The sequence below is a fragment of the Takifugu rubripes genome, chromosome 15 (genome assembly GCF_901000725.2).
Source record: "Takifugu rubripes chromosome 15, fTakRub1.2, whole genome shotgun sequence".
Classification (NCBI taxonomy): Eukaryota; Metazoa; Chordata; class Actinopteri; order Tetraodontiformes; family Tetraodontidae; genus Takifugu; species Takifugu rubripes.
The window spans coordinates 13,662,860-13,684,115 of record NC_042299.1 but is presented as its reverse complement, the minus strand read 5'-3'; the positions used below and the strand labels follow the sequence as shown (position 1 = coordinate 13,684,115).

General features: G+C 44.7%; 2 protein-coding genes across 8 annotated transcripts in view; both read left to right on the top strand.

Annotated features, from left to right (window-relative positions):
* The window catches only part of sptbn2 (spectrin, beta, non-erythrocytic 2), a 33,401-nt gene extending 19,377 nt beyond the window's left edge, over positions 1-14,024 (top strand). For 2 of the 6 annotated variants that reach the window (XM_029847906.1, XM_029847908.1), the window contains 30 exons: positions 13-171; positions 264-566; positions 764-917; positions 1,015-1,409; positions 1,498-1,761; positions 1,845-2,056; positions 2,218-2,355; positions 2,459-2,678; positions 2,793-3,329; positions 3,530-3,732; positions 3,832-3,922; positions 4,081-4,227; positions 4,351-4,614; positions 4,812-5,036; positions 5,149-5,238; positions 5,367-5,645; positions 5,742-5,872; positions 5,952-6,156; positions 6,246-6,620; positions 6,710-6,954; positions 7,039-7,177; positions 7,270-7,354; positions 7,574-7,770; positions 7,881-8,005; positions 8,089-8,164; positions 8,706-8,783; positions 10,264-10,442; positions 10,536-10,709; positions 10,796-10,838; positions 10,915-14,024. In XM_029847906.1, coding sequence (XP_029703766.1) covers positions 13-171; positions 264-566; positions 764-917; positions 1,015-1,409; positions 1,498-1,761; positions 1,845-2,056; positions 2,218-2,355; positions 2,459-2,678; positions 2,793-3,329; positions 3,530-3,732; positions 3,832-3,922; positions 4,081-4,227; positions 4,351-4,614; positions 4,812-5,036; positions 5,149-5,238; positions 5,367-5,645; positions 5,742-5,872; positions 5,952-6,156; positions 6,246-6,620; positions 6,710-6,954; positions 7,039-7,177; positions 7,270-7,354; positions 7,574-7,770; positions 7,881-8,005; positions 8,089-8,164; positions 8,706-8,783; positions 10,264-10,442; positions 10,536-10,709; positions 10,796-10,838; positions 10,915-11,127 — 5,946 coding nt within the window. In that variant the 3' untranslated portion in view covers positions 11,128-14,024. The remainder of the gene's footprint in view (positions 1-12; positions 172-263; positions 567-763; positions 918-1,014; positions 1,410-1,497; positions 1,762-1,844; positions 2,057-2,217; positions 2,356-2,458; positions 2,679-2,792; positions 3,330-3,529; positions 3,733-3,831; positions 3,923-4,080; positions 4,228-4,350; positions 4,615-4,811; positions 5,037-5,148; positions 5,239-5,366; positions 5,646-5,741; positions 5,873-5,951; positions 6,157-6,245; positions 6,621-6,709; positions 6,955-7,038; positions 7,178-7,269; positions 7,355-7,573; positions 7,771-7,880; positions 8,006-8,088; positions 8,165-8,705; positions 8,784-10,263; positions 10,443-10,535; positions 10,710-10,795; positions 10,839-10,914) is intronic. The other 4 variants (XM_029847910.1, XM_029847909.1, XM_029847907.1 and 1 more) reach the window with 3 other exon arrangements.
* A 1,085-nt stretch (positions 14,025-15,109) lies between these two features.
* dpf2 (double PHD fingers 2) lies at positions 15,110-21,255 on the top strand. Of its 2 annotated transcripts, XM_029848466.1 has the most exons (12): positions 15,110-15,230; positions 16,279-16,439; positions 16,719-16,826; positions 16,955-17,130; positions 17,222-17,314; positions 17,393-17,471; positions 17,883-17,924; positions 18,902-19,039; positions 19,134-19,265; positions 19,341-19,453; positions 19,523-19,604; positions 19,731-21,255. In XM_029848466.1, the coding sequence occupies exons 1-12, from the start codon at positions 15,199-15,201 to the stop codon at positions 19,811-19,813; spliced, it is 1,239 nt and encodes a 412-aa protein (XP_029704326.1). In that variant the 5' UTR covers positions 15,110-15,198; the 3' UTR covers positions 19,814-21,255. The 2 variants fall into 2 exon arrangements, with proteins under 2 accessions (XP_029704326.1, XP_003971192.1); XM_003971143.3 differs by lacking the exon at positions 17,883-17,924 and having other exon boundaries at positions 15,199-15,230.
* Position 21,256: the final 1 nt, after the last annotated feature.

Below are 21,256 nucleotides of genomic sequence, written 5' to 3'. Positions count from 1 at the left end.
CTCTCCTCTCAGGCCTGGGAGAGACTGGAAAAGGCCGAGCATGAGCGAGAGTTGGCCCTAAGAAATGAGTTGATTCGCCAGGAGAAACTGGAAATGCTCGCTGCACGGTTCGACCGCAAAGCAGCTATGAGGGAGACGTGGCTGAGCGAGAACCAACGGTTGGTCTCCCAGGTAACAAAAATCCTCAGTTGAGGCTTCACATGTACGTTTTTACTGTGACTATTGCCAGAATTTGATGATGAGCTGAATTTTGTTGTTGCTAGGACAACTTTGGAACTAATTTGGGAGCAGTGGAAGCTGCCACACGTAAACATGAGGCCATTGAAACTGATATCGGGGCATATTGGGAGCGCGTGGCTGCTGTACAAGCTGTTGCTAGAGAGCTTGAAGCAGAGAACTACCATGATGTAAGGCGCGTAGTTGCTAGAAGGGATAATGTACTTCGCCTGTGGGAGTATCTGAAAGAGCTGCTAGCTGCACGAAGAGAGCGGCTAAATGCTCACCGTGATCTGCAGAGACTGTTTCAAGAGATGCGCTACATTATGGACTGGATGGGAGATATGAAGGTACTGGCCCTGATCACAAAAAACACTTTTTCTGCCTCTATGTAGGGTAATGTTCTCAAGCTACTGAGTGTTGACAGTGTGGCTTTAGTTATTTATTTTTATTTAAGTAAGAAAACCATTTCTAAATTGAACTTACATAATATTAACTTAAATGGCTATACTATTGAATGCTGAAAGTATACTGGACTGTGTTTCAGAGTCGTCTGCAGTCTCCAGACAGTGGCAAACATCTGCATGATGTGTTAGACCTGCTACAGAAACACACCCTGGTGGAGGCTGATATTTCAGCCCAGGCAGAGAGGATCAAGGGTGTGCAGGGAGCTGCACAGCGCTTCACTTCTTATGAACAGGGTGAGTCATTTACACTGTTTACACCACTTTTATTGACTCTGGAGGTGATATATATATATATGTATATGATGCCATACATTTGTGTCTTGCTTGTCAGCCTACAAACCATGCGAGCCAGGATTAGTTAGCGAGAAGGTTGACCTGCTGGGCCAGGCTTATGAGGAACTTGGACAGCTTGCTGTAAAACGCAGAGAGCAGCTAGAGGATTCACGCCGCCTGTGGCAGTTCCTATGGGATGTTGGAGAGGAGGCAGCTTGGATCCGAGAACAGGAGCAGATCCTGGCCAGTGGAGACTGTGGTCGTGACCTCACGTCTGCCCTTCACCTTCTCAGTAAACATGAAGCTTTCACAGATGAGATGGCAGCTCGGTATGGCCCTCTGAGTAACAGCATTGCTGTTGGAGAAGCTTTGATTAAGGAGGGACATTTTGGAGCCCCAGAGGTCAGCGAGAGAGTTGAAGATATCCGTGGGCAGTGGAATCATCTGGAAGAAGTGGGTCGATCTCTATTTCCTTTATTTTAATATGCCTTAAATATAAAAGCTACCTTTCCTAAATGCATTTTGTTTTTTTATTACCTAGACAACCAAGCTGAGAGAGCAGAGCCTTAAGGAATCAGTGGCACTGCACCAATTCCAAACAGATGCCAATGACATGGAAGCATGGATCATGGAGACATTTAGGCAGGTGTCTAGTCAGGAGGTGGGTCATGACGAGTTCTCCACCCAAACATTGGCTCGCAAACAAAGGGAGATCGAGGAAGAAATCAAGAGCCACCGTCCCCTTATTGATTCGCTACACGAGCAGGCCCAAGCATTGCCGCAGGCCTTTGTTCACTTCCCTGAGGTATGTGTGTTCTTTTTCATACTTCTTTAATGATGCAGCTCCGTTTGTCATACTTCTTTTTTTTTTTCTTGCCATGCCTGCAGGTGGATGGACGTTTGCCTGCCATTGAGCAGCGCTACGAAGAACTGGAGTCTCTGTCGGCTGCACGGCGTCAAGCCCTTGAGGGTGCGTTGGCACTCTACCGCATGTTTAGTGAAGCTGGTGCCTGCCTGCTCTGGGTGGAGGAAAAGGAGCAGTGGTTGCACGGCATGGAGATCCCAACCAAACTGGAAGACTTGGAAGTCGTGCAGCAGAGGTTTGTCTGGGTGACACAAATGTAGTTGGAACAATAAACAATGTTTAAAAGAAACCTAATTCATGTGAAACTCTGATTAATTAATGCTGTTTTTTTTTGTCACCTGAACTATCTAATGACAAAAGATTAAACTGAAACGAATCTATTATTTATGGCTGCAGGTTTGACACCCTGGAACCTGAGATGAATAACCTCGGCGCTCGTGTCACTGATGTGAATCAGGTAGCCGAGCAGCTCCTGAGTTCCGACAACCGTAACAAAGACCAAATTCATCAGACACGAGACCAACTGAAGAACAGGTCAGAGCAAACCTACAAAGTTTCTGGAACTTGCATAAATATATTTCTATTCAACATGAAGTTCTGGTACCGTTTAGCATAAAATGTTTTCTTGATTCTCCAGATGGAAGGAGTTTGAGCAACTGGCTGGTCAAAAGAAAGAAGACCTAGAATCTGCCCTTAATATCCAGAACTACCACCTGGAGTGTAATGAGATCCAAACTTGGATGAAGGAAAAGACCAAAGTGATTGAATCCACTCAAGGCCTGGGCAATGACCTGGCTGGAGTGATGGCACTACAGCGCAAACTCACGGGGATGGAGAGGGACCTGGAGGCCATTCAGGTATGAAGAACTGGTAAAATACAGCACGTTAAAACGATTATGCGTATTTACTTTATGAGGTTGGGCTATTTTATCATATTTCTGAAATTGAATCATTAATTGTGGTTCCTTAAGGGCAAATTGGATGACCTAAGAACAGAAGCAGAAAAGCTGGCCAAGGAACATCCAGATCAGGCTGGAGAGATCCAGGGTCGTCTGACAGAGATTCAAGAAGTGTGGGAGGACTTGAACGACACCATGAAACGTCGTGAGGAGTCACTGGGTGAAGCCAGCAAGCTGCAGGGCTTCCTTAGGGATTTGGATGATTTCCAAACCTGGTTGTCTCGCACCCAGACAGCAGTGGCTTCAGAAGATATTCCTACCTCTCTTCCTGAGGCGGAGAGTTTGCTTGCCCAGCACGAGAGTATAAAGAATGAGGTGGACAACTATAAGGAGGACTATGAGAAGATGCGAGCAGTTGGTGAAGAGGTGACCCAAGGTCAGACAGATGCTCAGCACATGTTCCTGGCCCAAAGGCTCCAGGCACTAGATACCGGCTGGCATGAGCTGCGGCGCATGTGGGAGAATCGCCACAGTCTTTTGGCTCAAGCCTTTGACTTCCAGACCTTCTTGAGAGATGCAAAGCAGGCTGAGACGTTCCTCAATAGCCAGGTTAGGAAGATTCTCATGGAATTCAGCCTTGTTCTGGAGAAATATGGCTTAATTGAAACCACCGTAGCAGAATATTTCTAAAAATTTGGCAAAAACTCCCAGAGTCAAATGTATTATTGAATTGAATTTTAAAGAAATAAATATTTGAGATAGTTGTGTGTAAGGAGTGTTGACATTGCCTTCCCCTGTTTTCTGCGTAGGAGTATGTGCTATCCCACACAGAGATGCCCACCAGTCTCCAGGGAGCCGAGGAGGCTATAAAGAAGCATGAAGATTTCCTCACGACCACAGAAGCCAGTGAGGAGAAGATAACTGGGGTTGTGGAGTCTGGACGGCGTCTCATTAATGACTCCAATGCAAACTCTGATAAGATCCAGGAAAAAGTTGATTCCATCCAAGAAAGGTTAGAACATAAGTAAATTTAGAGAGAACATATAACATCTAAGCCTTTTTGAAATTTGCACATGGAGCCCGGCTCAACTTTCTTCCTGCTTTTCTTTAGGCATCGTAAAAATAAGGAAGCAGCAAATGAGTTACTTACCAAGCTCAAGGACAACCGTGAGCTTCAACACTTCCTACAAGATGGACAGGAGGTACATGATTTTTCATTGAATTATGTTTAAATAAAGATGCCAAATAGATTAATTTCTCTTTAAAGCTCATGCGCCATATTAAATAGAAGAGTGTGGGAAAATGGGAAGAAAATGTAAATCTAGGATAAGCACTTAATGATTTTTTTTATTTTGCGTAGCTCACACTGTGGATAAATGAAAAGATGCTGACAGCACAGGACATGTCTTATGATGAGGCCAGAAATCTTCACAGCAAATGGCAGAAACATCAGGCCTTCATGGCAGAATTGGCCTCCAACAAGGACTGGCTGGACAAAATTGATAAGGTATGTCGTTGCAAACTTTCTGTCTGTTTATGAGACGACACTCATAATGGGGATAGTTATCCAGGGTTGACCTTTAACCTTTAATCACCTTAAATTTGCTCATATCTCCTGCGTCTCCAACAGGAGGGACAGGCCCTGGTGGCAGAGAAGCCTGAACTGAAGCCAGTGGTGGAGCAGACCCTTCAGGATCTACAACGGCAGTGGGAGGAGCTTGAGGGAACCACCCAGACCAAAGCCCAATGCTTGTTTGATGCTAACCGAGCAGAGCTCTTTACACAGAGCTGCTCTGCTTTGGATGTCTGGTTGAAAAACCTCGAAGGTCAGCTGCAAAGTGACGACTATGGAAAAGATTTGACCAGTGTCAACATCCTGCTTAAGAAGCACCAGGTAAGTCCCATCGTGCAAGCGAAACACTCATTTATCATGTAAAAATGTACCTGATTTAAAATGTGTTGTAAAGTTTTGTGGTGACACCAATGGGCTTCATCTACTAAAGGGTTTTAATGTATGAATTGTGATTTGTCTGAGCGATATAGCTGGAGTGAAATCAGTTTGATTGACACTTTTTAATTTTTCCCGTGAAGATGTTGGAGCACCAGATGGAGGTCAGAGAGAAGGAGGTACAGTCTCTCCAGTCCCAGGCTCTGGCCCTGTCCCAGGAAGATGCTGGACTCACTGAGGTTGATGGCCAGCAAAGACGTGTCACTGATACATTCGCCAACCTCCAAGAGCCTCTCAATCTGAGGAGGCAGCAGCTACTAGCCTCCAAAGAAGCACATCAGTTTAACAGAGATCTTGAAGATGAAATTGTGAGTTGGAATACCTGTATGACTTGTATATAGACACAATATAGGAGTTATTAGTTTTTCTCTGGGCTCCTTTTCTGCCAAATATTCACATAGTGTTCTGTATTTCTCTCAGCTTTGGGTGAAAGAGAGGATGCCTCTGGCAACCTCCACGGACCATGGAAAAGACCTCCCAACTGTACAGCTGTTGATCAAAAAGAACCAGGTAAAGTGATGTTTGCTGCAGTGAACTTTAAGAGTGTTTGCATTGTTCAATACTTTTTACACTGTATATAGATTTGAAGAAGAAAAAATCACAAAACTCCCAACTCACCTGCTTTGTTTCTGAATTAGACGTTGCAGAAAGAGATCCAGGGTCACCAGCCTCGCATCGATGATATTGACAGACGAAGTAAGACCCAGAGCCAGGTAGATGGTGAGAGACAGTCGGTTCAAGAGGAGCGCCTCGGTGAACTGCAGGACCTCTGGAACCAGCTAATTGCTGAAACAGACAAGCGTCACACCCGTCTAATAGAGGCCAATCGTGCACAGCAGTTCTATACTGATGCAGCAGAAGCAGAAGCCTGGATGGGAGAGCAGGAACTGCATATGATGTCTGAGGAAAAAGCCAAGGTACAATGGAAAATATACAACATGTTCTTTTTTCTTCGTTGATCTAGGATAATGGCAGCGTGTTGTATCAATCCCAAATGCACTTTTGCCTCATAGGATGAACAAAGTGCATTAGTGATGGTCAAGAAGCACCAGAGTCTGGAGCAAGCACTGGAAGACTACGCCCAAACTATTCATCAATTAGCCAACAGCAGCCGTCTCATGGTCAACAGTGAACACCCAGAAAGGTGAGAGCTTAAACTTTGTGTTCATGCATTAAATAAAGTGGTAAACCGTCACAAAAGCTGTCCATTTCTATGTTGACAGTGAGCGAATCACCTTACGGCAAGCACAGGTGGACAAACTGTATGCCGGTTTGAAAGATCTTGCCGAGGAGCGCCGTGGGCGGCTTCAGGAGAGGCTGCGACTGACTCAGCTTAAGCGGGAAGTGGATGACCTGGAGCAGTGGATCGCAGAGAGAGAAGTGGTCGCTGGTTCACACGAACTAGGACAAGACTATGAACATGTTACTGTAAGACTATTCCCTCAGTTGCAGGTTTTAGGAAGTCTGACTCTGTAATTAGCCCATATTAATGGTACATCACTTTTTTCTATGGAAAGATGCTGAGGGACAAGTTCCGAGAGTTCGCTCGTGACACCAGCACCATCGGCCAAGAGCGCGTCGATGGTGTTAATGCACTGGCAGATGACTTGATTGAGTCAGGCCATCCTGAGAACGCCAGTGTTGCTGAGTGGAAGGACGGCTTAAACGAGGCTTGGGCCGATCTGCTGGAGCTGATCGACACACGCACACAGATGCTGGCGGCCTCGTACGAGCTGCACCGCTTCCACCAGGATGCCACGGAGGTGCTGGGGCGTATTAAAGAGAAGAGGGAGGGGCTGCCTTCTGACCTCGGTCGAGACCTGAACACCGTTCAGCATCTACACAGGCAGCACAACACATTTGAAAATGACATTCAGGCCCTGAGTGGACAGGTGAGTCAGCTAATAAAAGGATGTTAGACGAGACAGTCGCATACACAGACATGCTAAACATCCCCTGTACCTCACCTTTGATGATTTAGGTAAACCAGGTGCAGGATGATGCAGCACGGCTCCAGAAGGCTTATGCCGGGGAGAAAGCTGATGACATTCAGCGGAGTGAACATGCGGTGACGTCTGCTTGGGAGGGTCTTCTGGATGCTGGTCAGGCACGCAGGGTCCTCCTGCTGGACACAGTAGAGAAGTTCCGCTTCTTCAACATGGTGCGTGACCTTATGCTTTGGATGGATGGTGTCAACCTGCAGATTGATGCACATGACAGCCCCAGGTGATTGGCATTTTCTGTCTCTGTTTTCACATTACTATAACAGTCCTCTGGGCATACAGCTCACCCTTCTCTCTGTTGTTCCAGGGACGTGTCCTCTGCGGGACTGGTCATTGCCAATCATCAGGACATTAAATCAGAGATTGAAACCAGGGCAGACAGCTTTACTGCCTGTATTGAAATGGGAAATACTCTCCTCAACAATAATCACTATGCATCCGATGAGGTAAAAGCACAACGTTGTTGTTTACGCAGCAATTTTGTGTTATTTTTTAAATGTATTTTTAATGTAATTTCTGAATGTTCCCTGATTTGTAGATCAGAGAAAAGCTGATACAACTTCAGGAAAAGAGAGACAAGATCAACAAAAAGTGGCAAGACAAGATGGACCACTTACAAATTGGTAAGGGTGCTTATCATGTGACACGTGTATAAGGGCACAGTCAGTCTCACAAAGTCAAAAGAAAGAAAAAACATGAGGGATCTCTTTGTTTGGCGCGTTGCTACTGTGTAAATACAGGAATGCCCAGATTGATTGTTGAAGTGTCTCTTTTTAAGACTTGAGAAGTAAACCACAGTTCTACGCAGTGCTCTTAATATTTTCCTTTTCTCTCCTTCTCAGTGCTGGAGGTGTTGCAGTTTGGGCGTGATGCTTACATAGCAGAATCCTGGTTGGCAGGCCAAGAACCTCTGGTGCGAGCAGCAGAGCTGGGGGCAAATGTAGATGAAGTTGAAAGCCTCATTAAGCGTCATGAGGCCTTTGAGAAGCTCGCTGTAGGCTGGGAGGATCGCTTTGTTCTGCTGGAAAAGCTCACCACAGTGCGTACAGAGGAGTAGAGAATGGGCTGCACCTATCTAACATCTGATTATCTCTCATTCTCTGAGGAGACCTGAAGGTTAGATAGATTTACTGAGTTCCAATGTTTCAGCTTGAGGAACAAGAGATGCAGAGGAGGCGAGAGGAAGAGGAGAGAGCCCGGCGACCCCCCACACCGCCCCCAGCTGAAGAAGCTGCAGATATCACAGAGAGTCACGTACATGATTCTGCAGCCAGGTAAGCTCTAGTCATGGGTGGCATATTGTGCGTATACTGCCAAACACACTTCACATTTATAATTGAGCTTTTCCCAAACCCAGAACCAGTCTGGACCAGACCACACTAAACCAGTCGGTATCGGTGAATGGCGTGCACAGCGACAATGACACATCACAGGTGAGACACCTTTCTTTACGCCGTTTCCCACATCTGCCCTCACATTTATATCATGTTCCATACTTCCTTTGCATAAAGTCCTTCTTTAATATTCTTCAGCTTTATATCACAATATGGACTTTTTCCGTAATATTGTATAATTTAATTAAATTAACACAAATTACTTTAAAGTGAGCTGCTGGGAACCTGCATATTATTTCTGTTATTAGTGGCCAAGGTCCTGTAAGTAATGTTTATCACTCATTCATAGTACATATCATAACTGTATATGTGTCTAGTCTGTTACAATCAAATCAAAAGATCACCCATATAATCTTCTCTGGGTCCTGGTTGCCATTATTAAACTCTAATAAAATTGTGGGTAATTTACTTAGCTACTAAAATAGATAACAAAAAATTCATCATGGACCTTTCAGATCACTTTTTAATGCGCAGTTACAGTCATCAAAGTGTGTGGAAAAAGTTCTGAAAATATGACCCATTTAGAGGCTTAGAAGTTTTTGTCTGACCTGTTCACCATCTCTTATTGCGTTTCCACCAGCAGTCATTATCGCTATCGTTGTCATTGGGAAAGAAATCAGATCCTAAGCGTGTGTGTAGGCCCAAACAACTGGAGCGTGTGAGTACAAAGCTTTGGTCAGATGTGTAGTCCCCCCTCTCCTCTGCTCAGCTCCTGGTCATAAGCAGTGCCTTTTTTTCTGCTCAGACGTCGTTTTGTGTGATGGATGCAAACCATCGCTTTATTGATTTATTCATCCATCCGCATCGCTCCTAAAGTTGACAACGCAGATTCATGATTCATGGATCATGTTGCTGTTGTGTCTGTGCTGGTATTGACCAGGTTGAGAGTGACTATAAATGTGACTGTGATGCTGTAACTGTACATAGAAAATAGTTTGTTTTACCCCCCCCCCAGGTTTGTGTGCACCTGGCGTGATTAGTGATATGTGATATGATGGTCATCTAACAGCTCGACCATAGAAAAACTGGCATTAGCAGGAGAAAGGAAATGTTTTCTTATGTGCTCACTAATATTTCCATTAAGACGGTCAAAGTTCACAATTTTATCATGTTCGTGCAATTTTTCCTGACCCCCGGTGATTCTTTTGAGGCCCGTTAATCACCTTTCGCGTTTTTCATCATTCTAGATCATGCAGACATCTGTCTAGACCAGTTACAGGAGCTGGGGTGGGATATTGAACACAGCTAGTTTGGGGAGCTGCTCACACAAGCCTTTTAACCAAGTGACTCGGCGTGAGACCCTACGTCCGCACCTCCTGTGTGTGTCTGTATTTCTGGCAAACTGCTTTCGAATTTTCACCTATTTAATCTCCTTTACTCCGCTGCACAAGTGACAAATAATAAAAATACACCCTTTTGTTGATATAAGCCTCTGCTACCTCAAAACCTCGGTTCCATAACATTAAAGTAATCGGCGCTCCATAAAATGAGCTGCTGTGCCGACAAGTCGGCTTTGGCTCCCTTTAATTACCACGGAATATCATTTAAAACCGGATAAAGCTTTGAATTTAACAGGTCGTTTCTCCGACACCATTTAACATAATCTTAAGAAAATTTACATGCTTATGTTTTAAAGGTTCCCGGTTCTAGCAAGCCCTGACACAACACTTAACAGTCATTTTTAAGTGCTCAAAATTAGTGTTTAAATACGGGGGGGTTCTCTGCTTTTTAATAATAAAATAAAAACATTTGTGCATTTGCTTTTAAAGACATTGTAGTGAATCGTTAATTTAAGACAAATATGTTAAAACCTGACGATAACGGGATCTAAACAAAGAAGCTTGAGCTATTGTACTCAGGACAACACGCTTGAATGCTTCCATTATTTTATACATAAACAGGCCTTTCACAAATCTGGTAAAAGGCTCTTTTTGTGATCATTTAAAAACTATGTGTCGTTTCTGTAAATACATGCCTGTAAGTGTAATTGCCCTGAGTGACAGCACAGGTTCTGTCAGGTTCTGTCATAACGGCTTTTTATGTTTGGCTGCGATCGGCTGCTTCTCCGCTCACTCGCATCCATCCAGCCGTCTGTTTTTACCCACTCACCAAAAGTCTTTTTCTTCCCGGAACCACAGGGCTCCGAATCTGAGTCGGTGAACGGTCCAGGTAGGGACAGCGGGCTGGCATCCTCTCGCCTCGAGCCTTCGGCGACGTTACCGAACCGGGGCGGAGCAGAATCTGGGCCAGAAACCATGGAGGGGATGCTGAATCGAAAACAGGAGATGGAGTCCCACAGCAAAAAGGCAGCTACCAGGTTGGTGCGGTCAGAGGTCGGCCAGATATTAGAGAGGTGACGAGACTCTTGCCTCGTCATTCTGTCCCAAGCTTGATTTCATTTTTTCTGTAGGTCCTGGCAGAACGTCTACTGTGTCTTAAGAAAAGGAAGTCTTGGCTTCTATAAAGATGGAAAAAGTGCAAGCAATGGCATCCCATACCACGGAGAGGTGCCCATCAGCCTTGCTGAGGCTGTGTGTGAGGTGGCTCATGACTATAAGAAGAGGAAACACGTCTTCAAGCTCAGGTGAGTAGAAGCGACAGGCTGTCCTGTTGAAATGCCCAGAAGAGGTGGAAGGATCAACAGTTTGTATTTTTCAACAATGTCTGCAGGCTGGGGGATGGAAAAGAGTTCCTGTTCCAAGCAAAGGATGAGGTGAGCCATAGAACTAAACTGTAAAAACAATATCTTAGAGAAGCTGGAATTCAGTAAAGCTCCTCTCCATCTTTAGGCTGAAATGAGCTCCTGGATTCGTTCCATCCTGGCCTCCGTTCCATCAGGAGGAGGAGACTCCCCAGGAGGTCCCCGGGCACTCAGCCGCGCCATGACCATGCCTCCCATCTCGCCCAGCTCTGCCGAGGGCGGAGGTGTTACCATGCGCAACAAAGACGGGAAAGACAAGGATCGGGAGAAGAGGTTCAGCTTCTTTGGCAAAAAGAAATAGAACAAACCACCGCAAGAAGCTACGTTTGTCAGAATTTCAACAGAGTCGAGCAGGCTGGAAGGAAAGTACAACCAGGTCACACAAACATCCGTCAGGCCCCAAGGAATTCATCCACAGCTCGTCTGCGGCTTACAGAGAACTTTTTTTTCCTCTCCAGTTTTAAATGTCATCATCTTTTTCATTCACCCCATCCCTACATCATCTTTAGAGGCTCCAGTCGCTGAAAATCCTCATCCATTCACGTGAGCTCTGCCAGCCAGCAGGGCTCCTTAGTCTGTCAGTAGCTGGAGTGGTTAGCGTTAGCACAGATCCAGGTCCAGTTCAGCTTTAGTCTACCAAACCTTGGATGAAGGCTTTCCCATGTTCAATCCCACTTGGATTTGAATTCCCTGTTTTCAAGATGGCATCAGTCTCTATTTCTGTTCTCAATATTGATGTTATTAACCTGATCAACATTATTGCTGTTATTATCATTGCTGTTATTTATCTTTTGCTTTTGCTGGTTTGATGAAACATTGATTTTAAAATAGAGAATCTTGATTAATGTTGTGGAGAGAAAAATTTGGTTTAACTAGTGGAGAATGTTGGGCTTGCCCTTGTATGTATTTTCTTTTAATTTAATTTAATTTTTTTCTCCCCTTTTTTTAGGAATTACAGTTTATGAGGTGTTTTGCAAAAATAAAGCTCATTCAATTTTAGCAGTGTGCAGTAAGTGACAAGTTTCATTGAGTAAATGATATAAATATATTTAATAAGTGGTTTTATTTTTTATTTGATCTAAATTTGCCTGTATTGGAACATTTCATTGAGTGGTCTTTTCTGCTTGAGTTTTGACTTCTGTAAAAATGGTGGGGGGGGTGGGTGCAGAGAAGGATTAGTTTTTTTAGTGAGTGCGTGCGTGTGGTGCTGTGAAGTTTGCACGTTTCTGTTATTCTTGATCAAACGTGGCCGGATGAACGCTGCTTTTCAGTGCGGATAGAAGTCAGACACCGAAAAACTCGTACGGGGAAGTTTCAGAAACTGAGCTCTTCTTTGCTTTTGGTTTTTCTGAGATGCAGGCTTGGCGTTACCCTCGAGGCGATTCCATCGTTTTCTGTTCTAATCTTCTCATTTGTCTCTTTCTGTTCTCTACCTGCAGGTGTGAAAGCGCGGGGGGCGGTTTGGGGGGTTTTAAAAACAAAAATTAAAGCACATTATCTGTGGCTGCAGACCACAGGGACGCGAGCAGGACAGATGGACAACTGACAGGTCTCATTACGGGTGAATTGAGGATGATTGTGCGGTAAACAAGGCTGCCTGATGGAGGCGTTACTGAGCCCAGTGCAGACACAAAAGAACCCACCCTCCATTTAAGAATACTGTCCAAAAGCACCGGTGCAGATGTGCCCTGTGCTGATGTGGGTCACAGGTACGGTGTGAATTAAGCGGAACCTCAGCCGGCTCCGACGCTCACGGCTACGTGTGGCACGACTCCATTTCTCCACGCATGCATTTCACCGTTGCCCTCCGCTCTCATCCGCGTCCGTGTACTCCCGACACATGAGGTCGCGTGAGGCCCGGGGAGCGATTCTTCTCATTGGCAACGACAGCAATCGACATTGTCAGCACAAGAATTTATAGTCCGTTAGTTTGTCAGACTGGCAGTCGTGCAGATTTTATATTAGTGCTGATGCAGTGTTAATTTGCCTTTTCCTAACTGCCAAAACACAGCAGGAACTTCCTGGATAGCAGTTAGGGACGTCCTCAAAGGTGTAAGCGATGGGTTGTGAATTGTTACCTTTTAAAATAACGGTAAAGCTGGAGCAGAAAGGTCCACAGGAAGTGCATATTTGGTTGTAGTTCTTACACTGGTTGGCCTTATTCTCCACTCCCAAACGAATGTGCGCGCAGCAGCACAACTGGGCTCGGCTGGCGGCACCTGGAGCAAACTGGATCGGACCCACTGCCCCTGAAAACTGGCTTTGGGTGGTGGCAGAACCCCCCCCCCCCCCCCCCCCCCCCCCCTGTTGAAGCTGCCGTGCGGCAGCGGCCGTTGCATACGTGCGAGAGCCAGAAACAATCTGTTGTGCACAATTTTGAACGGAGGAGCTCCACAGAAGGTGAAGGTACTCGAGGTTCAAAGGTCACACAGTGTATTTTCTTATCGGCTATTTGAATGTGAATGATTCAAATTAGTTTGGCCAAATTGGTCAAGTGACGCAAAAAGTTTTCTCATACTTGACACCGAGGCGCTCACACACACACACACACACACGTACTGTTCTTTGACCCTTGACCCTGGTGACCTGGTCTCGTGGATGTGATCCTCCGCTGGCTGTGAGTCCACATTTTTGTGCGGCATCTTTTTAAATATTGTGCTTTGACCAGAACGCTGAAAGTCTGTATTATAGATGTCGGAGAGGGGGTTTAAGTTCTGAGAGTACCGACGAGGAAGATCATCTTTTACTTGTATTGAAGTGAACACAGACTGGTGACATTTTGGGCTTCCTTTTTTTAGAAGAAGGCAGGACGTTTGCTGTCTGCTGGGAGCTTGTATTTTTTCCTCTGATGGTCTGTCTTGCAGCATTTGATAAGCCTGTCTGCCTATACCTTCATTTACTTTTGACGAATGTCTGTCCCATCCTCTGTAACTCAGAGTTGTTGATATCACTACTATTATTAATTGCTGTTATTACATTATTGCTACTGTTGTTACTCTTACTACTACTGTTACTAATGCAACTTGTTGCAAAAAGTATAACTGCTGTCCATTTTCAGGTACGTGTCTGTAATACCAGACCCTTCCACACGATGTCAGTGTGCTGTGGAGCATTTTCATTACAAATCGAGAAATACTGTTTGTTGACTTGTGTATCTACATCTAATATTAGGAATAATAAAACATGGTTTAATCAAAATATGGCTCGGCTTTTTAAGTAAGGAATTTGGCTCACACTGCTGAGGTAGCCCATAATGGAAATGGTGTGATTAAAATGTGGGTTTAAAGGGAGGTGAACTTCTGTGTTGGAAATGCTGAGATAATTTCTAAAAATGTGACATTACATGTCAACATCATTGAAGGCACCCCAACCAGAAACAACCTGAAATTTGCTTAAAAACTGGCTTTAATAACTATCAGTTAATGAGCCCAACAGAAACTGGATTAATCAAGAGCTCCTGCTTGGAGAAAAATATATTTTTTGGTTTGCAAAATGTTTCCATCAGAAAAAATAAATAGGTTTAACTGCTTCACATGAATCCCATTTAAAGTATTTGCACGTTTCACCCTGCTAATTATTCAGGATTCTGATCAGATGCATTTCTGTATAAATAATCACAATACAAGATAAGAACAGATTCTTTTTTCAGAGGAATGTGTTGACCCAACATAAAAATAAATAGTGTGTGCTCCCACATGGTAGCCAACAGACATTTATGGTAGTAGAGGGTATGGGAAAGAGAGCAGTACCAATGCTGCCATCAAGAATGAATAAATAATCCATCTTTCTTCAAATTAGGTCAAAGCTGATCAAGTAGAACTAACATGCAGTGGTTCTGCGATGAATCAGTGGGTGCTGGGAGCACTGGGACTGAGTAGTATACTGGTTAAAGGCCCATGTGGAAGCTGAAAGACTCTGAACCCTGAAGAGGGTATGGGCTGGTGGCCATGGCCCCAGAAAATGAGCAGGATAATATAAAAGTAATTTATGAGGAAGGATTGTGGGTAGAACACAAAGATTGAAGCTGGCTGGAAAGACCTAGAATTAAATATAAAGTTGAAATGTCAACGGAACTCTAATGTATTTTAATGCGTCTGGGTGTGCATCATCCTGTAGACTTTAGAATAGAAAAATAACAGAGACACCTTTTTTATTTAGACTATATAGTTCAATATAAATATATTTATTTATTAATTATACATAATGCGACGTTTAGTTACACGTTTATGTAGTTTTCAAATCACCACAGCTCCCAGTAGTATACCATCGAAATGCGATAATACCACAGATGACCGAGAGGTGGCGCTACGCTGCGCCTTCCGCCTACCAGTCCTGACAGCCGGCGTCCACTTGCCCCGAGTAATGAAGCAAGATGGCAGCTGTTGTTGAGAATGTTGTCAAACTGTAAGTATTTGACTTCTCTGTTACTTTACCCCCGGCTACCCGACGAAGGCCGCTCTCGCTAAACGGTTAAAATAGAAACCTCGGTTGTACGCAGCGTTAGCTTAGCAATAGTTTGTACTTTTAATACGGTTGGCTAGCGCAGTGAGACCGCCGTGTCTGTTTCACATCCTGGAATGGAAGAGTAAGTTAGCGGACACGCAGTTGACGTCTCCGAATAATGAATCTTGCCTCTCTAACTGTACGTTATTCACACCATAGTGACACAAGTCGTTGACTCAAATTTATCTCGTTATTTCCTCCTGTCCATATAGCTAATGTAGCGCTATTGTCGTAAATGGCTCGGCTAGGCGGCGCGAACCAACGCACGCTAACTAGCTAATGAGACTAACGCAGTTAGCTCAGGCGGAACTTATGGTAAACACATCAACTATGGAGGAAAGGCCAGACTTTAATTTCATAAGATTTATATTAAGGTGGCAGGTTGTTGCCAGTGACTCTATCCAAATGTGACCTAAAAAGTTTTGTGTCAAAGTCATCGCGATAAAACGGTCTTCCGCTTCATCCCGCTCCGCTATAACGGCTAAAAACAGAAGTTGTACAGTAACCGCAATTCTTGCGAAAATATATCGGCTAAAGAGCTGTGTTTGGTCATTTGAATACAGTTATGACGACCAGAGGTTGGTCATTCTCTTAACTTTCATTCAGGGCGTCACTTTATTCGACTTTTATTAATGATTCCGAGTTTGCGTTTCTGCTGAATGCGAATATAACTTTCTCCTTTTTCCACTGCAGAGCTCTTTTCCCTCAGCATCATCTTGACAAACCTCAATATAAACCACATTATCATCTTTATGGGTTACAGAAGCATAACTGTCGCCTTTCTGATGAGCTTAAAAACGCGAGACCTCACTTCCGACTAAAACACGTCATATCCGGGGGGCGATTTTTCCTCCCTTACTATCCCACATTCCTGAATGATTTTCTACATTGTCGGCGCAGTGAAGAACTGTATTTTTCTTTGGGACTGACGTGTTTCTCGTGTGGTCAGGCTGGGAGAGCAGTACTACAGGGACGCCATGGAGCAGTGTCACAACTACAACGCTCGACTCTGTGCTGAGAGAAGCGTCAGGATGCCTTTTCTTGACTCTCAGACCGGTGTGGCCCAGAGCAACTGCTACATTTGGATGGAGAAGAGGCACAGGGGCCCAGGTGAGAGGCACAAATGTGTAGGATGACTGGGGGGGGGGGGGGTTAAATTAGATGGAAGAACATCCTGGTTGGTGAGGTCACTTACAATATTGTTTTACTTACCTTTGACTCCAATTTAAAAATAAGACTTAACTTATTACTAGAGCTGGTAATACTTTACTTATACATTTTAATTTTTTAAAAACAACATTTTTCCCAGTAGTTTTCTTAATAAAAACTTCCAAATTGGTGCTTAAAAAAACAATTTCAAACTGAGGGATGTGTTATGCCACCTCTCAGGCATGGCTCCAGGGCAACTCTACACCTACCCAGCCAGGAGGTGGAGAAAGAAACGGCGCTGTCATCCTCCAGAGGACCCCCGGCTGATCTTCCCTCCAGTCAAGTCAGGTACCTTGCTCTCCATTTTAGCACGACAGAATAAAAAAGCCCTCCTGCAGTTTTCGGGCGATTACAATGCTCGCGTTCGTCATAACCGTCTGATGTTTATGTTTAGTTTACCCTGGTTTAATTTTCAGAGCTCGACATTGGACTAAAGAAAGACGTGTTGTCGGCGGACGGCAGTAGCTTGGAGGCCTTACTGAAGAGCGACTCGTTTGAAAAGCGGACGGCTGCGGATCTTCGAGGGTCTGAGGAGGATTCAAACCAGAGTGATTACACTGGAAGCCTCAGTGCTGCCACTCGCGTCAGAAAGGTTCATGTTGTCAGCATACGGAGGTGAAGAAAAGGAATTGACCCTCAAGGTATTTGTCTCATTTGTTCATTGTGCCTTTGTGTCATTACAGAGGATCCTAGAGCCAGACGACTTCCTAGATGACCTAGATGATGAAGACTATGAGGAAGACACACCTAAAAGGCGGGGCAAAGGGAAGGGGAAGGTAGTCTCTTGATAATTTTAAGTATATATTACTAAAAGTCTGCCGAGGTTTGTTAATGGACTCGGGCTCCACGAACAGGGTCGAGGAGTCGGCAGCACCCGGAAGAAGCTGGATGCAGCAGCGCTGGAGGACAGGGACAAGCCCTACGCCTGTGACAGTGAGTCCTGCCACATTAACCTCGTTCTGCAGTTGTGTTTGTAATTAAATCAAGTAAGAGTCCCCATTGTAACCTCCCCGTATTTCACCCTCTCTCTGACGAGCATATCGTCGTCTTTCTGCTCTTTTCTTAGAAATGCTAATGCTTGTAGAGCGAGCGGGGGCCCATTTATTTATCATTTCGATGTAAGACGTTTCTTTGACTGTAAATCTGTCCCCCAGCAGAAGAGAGAAGTGGTTCTTCAGCCTCTTTGTTACTGCATCTGTATTGCTTAATGTGTCCTTTTCCTCTTTTGTGTAGCATTTCCACTTTCAGCTGCAGTTCTCATTAGGGCGTAGCTGACTGACTGCTCCTCTGTCAGTCTGCGAGCCAGTTTCTCTGCCTATGCTCTCTTCTCCTTCTCTCTTTCAGACACTATCAAACAAAAGCATATTTCAAAACCTTCTGAAAGAGGTATATTTCTCTCATTCCCTTTTACTCCACTCTGCTGTGTCTTTTTGTCCCCACTGCCTGGTTTGGTTTTTCCATCTGCATCAGACAGTAGATTTGTGTAGTTCACGTCGCATTTTTCACATTTTACGCTGCACAGTTTAGCGTAAATCTGAACTAGATTTAGAAAATGTCGAGATCGTGCACCGTGATGAATTGTTCCACTGATTCATCCACAAAAGAGTCTCTGTGTGCCAGAAAGGAAAGGATGTGTTGCTCAGCCTGTCCTTGAAGCTCCGATTGCTGCTGTGTTTTGTCTTTTGAGTCGCTACTACACGCCAGCACGTGACATTCTTCACCTCTGCACCCTGTTAAGGTCTCCGGTGATTTAAAACTTGTTTTATTTTAAAGTGTCATTAAAAACCTTTTTTTTATGTTGAGGGCAATCGTTTTAATTTTTTCTTTTGACACCTTACTTAACACTTGGAATGTTCCAAACTACGTTCCTCAAAACCAGCAATGGCTGCCAGCCTACGGAAATGATAATGAGAAGTGAAAGAAGAGTTTTAGCTCTGGGTGTGATGACAAACCTCACACCCTCCTGTGACATTGGGAGCACACAGTGGCAACTTTGTCTTTCTTAGAGTCAGAAAATGCTCTTAACGACTCCCCAGGCTTCCCTTTCTTCATTATTAACGGTTAATACATCAGAAACACTGTTCTGAGTATAGTAAATGTTAGGGACACTATTGGCTTTACTCTACCATATTATTATACATTTAGTCAGTTAATACCGAACTTTTTTTTTTTTTTTTTTTTATTTTTTTTTATAAAGGAAAGTATTACCCTTCATTTTCCACTAATCTACAGTGTTGGTTATAAATAAAAGCACACAAGATCACCAAAATTAGAACTGGTTGATATTTCTTGAGCCTTTTTTTCTGTTAACCTACCTTAGTTTTTGTCTTTGTTCATGCTGTGTCTCCTGATTTTGGTGGCAGTCTGTGGGAAGCGCTACAAAAACCGCCCTGGCCTCAGTTACCATTACGCCCACTCCCACCTGGCCGAGGAGGAGGGCGAGGACAAGGATGAGATGGAGGTCAGCGAGCCTGCCCTGCCTCTGCCTGATGAGCCGAAAAGTAGGAGTTTTCCCCCTGTTGTCAGAATTTACCCTTTAATTGTTGTATTTGATGCAGAACTAAAGACAAATGCTCCAAATCCTTCATTTTGCAGCTCCAAAGAAAGGTCCAGATGGTATCGCATTGCCCAATAATTACTGTGACTTCTGCTTGGGCGACTCCAAAACCAACCACAAGACCGGCCAATCAGAAGAGCTGGTGTCCTGCTCCGACTGCGGGCGCTCGGGTGCGTTCGCCTCCGCTGAGGTAAAACCGAAAGCGCGGGGTCTTTGTGGCACTAAATGCCCCTTTCTGTGTGCAGGCCACCCATCCTGCCTGCAGTTCACCCCCATAATGATGGCGGCCGTGAAGACGTACCGCTGGCAGTGCATAGAGTGCAAGTGCTGCAACATGTGCGGAACCTCGGAGAACGACGTGAGTTGACCTTAGCCGACCCTCAGCGGTGCCGTGGCTTCAGAGCTGACATCTGATGTGCTCTTCCAGGACCAGCTCCTGTTCTGTGACGACTGCGACAGAGGATACCACATGTACTGCCTCAACCCCCCCATGTCCGAACCACCGGAGGGTACGTTGCATCTCTGACAGCCGCTCCCACAGATCTGTCAATCATCACCCGCCGACTTGATTTGTTTGTCGATAAAGTTGGGAGCAGATGTGTTGGGAGGTAATTGTGTGATGTTCTGCCTATCAGGGAGTTGGAGCTGTCATCTATGTCTGGACCTCTTGAAAGACAAGGCGTCCATATACCAGAACCAAAACGCCCCACCATCGTGATGACCACCCGCTCCTACGCATACTCATCAGTCAACCCGTCCAGGCAGCATCTAGTTTATCATTTACAGCAACTCTGCTGACCACCAGCAGGAGAGACGGGGAGGTCTCTCCCACCAGACTGGTATATTAAGGCCCCACCTTCTATGTTTATTCCTTCTGTCACAGCAAATATAGCCAAAATCCTACTTCCTGTCGATGTTTTCTACACAAACGGCTGCACAAGTTGCTAAAACCTTCTCTCCTGCATTGTTCTGATTTCAATAGAGCAGATATAGAGTTTAAAGTCCAGTAGCATGCCTGTGCTTTCTTGTTATTAAAGAGATTTTTGTAATTTTTATATATTTCTATGGTATATAACCATGTGGAGTAGATACAGAATAGGATGATAGGTGAGTCTTTCACTCATCAATTTCACACCTTTCGGACTCGCTGATTTATTCGGGTGCTTCGACCTCTAAATTCATCCCTGATGCTGATGTTCAACGATTTCAGGCAAATTAACAGGAAAATTGTTTGTCTTGTCAGGCAAGTAAAGGGAAAATAAGGAAAAAAACAAATGCTGTGTTCTAGCAGTTTGCATATCTTGACCCATATCTAATATATATATTGTGATTGTGATGCAATTAGAAGTTTTTAATATAATGGAGTTTGCAGATGGACACTGGCTGTTGTTGAAGCCATATGACAGAGCTCCAGTGATAAGCTGGGATGATGAGTGCGGAGTCCCTGAGTGGGCACACATCCATACTCTAAATGTCCCTCAGTGGCCTCCCGTTGTATAAATAGAACGCGTAAACGGAGGAAACCTCTTTTGCTACTGCTTCCATAGACGAATTATGCAATAGTTCCCCTCTGCGGCAAGTTGAAAAGAAAGTGTGGCTGTTGTTTTACCTCAGACTGAAGCGGTGTTTGAGGCGTTTGATTGAAAGGAGGAAGTGGCTGCAGCACCTGCGTCGGCCACCGGCTACTCTCCACGTCCACAGGCTCAGTCCCTTCTTGCATTATCTGGAGGTCAGGTGGACGACGGTAACTGTCAGCTGACTAACGTTACTAAAGCATTATAACAGTTTGTTTTCTTCTCTTCAGTTAGTTCCTTAGAGATGCTGGTGACTAGAGCGTGTTGAAATCCCCTCTTCGCGGTTCGGGTGCTTTATTTTAGGATCCTGTGATCCGCTTCAAAGCAAAAAACATGATGTGTTGGAGAGGCGCGTTGAGGCGCTTCCTTGGTGCTGGCGGGGGTTGTTGGTAATGGATCCAGGCTGCCGGAGAGGGAAATCCAGTCAGTCAGTGTTTATGGAGAGATGAATGCTCTGGGAGAGAGACTGGGATCGCTGGTTTACTCGGCGAGTGAATTCGCCACTGGCCGGTTTTCATTTGGGGTCACACAGTGTTTTATTGTTTGAAATGTGGGAAAATAAAAACACAAAGCACTATAACCCGAAG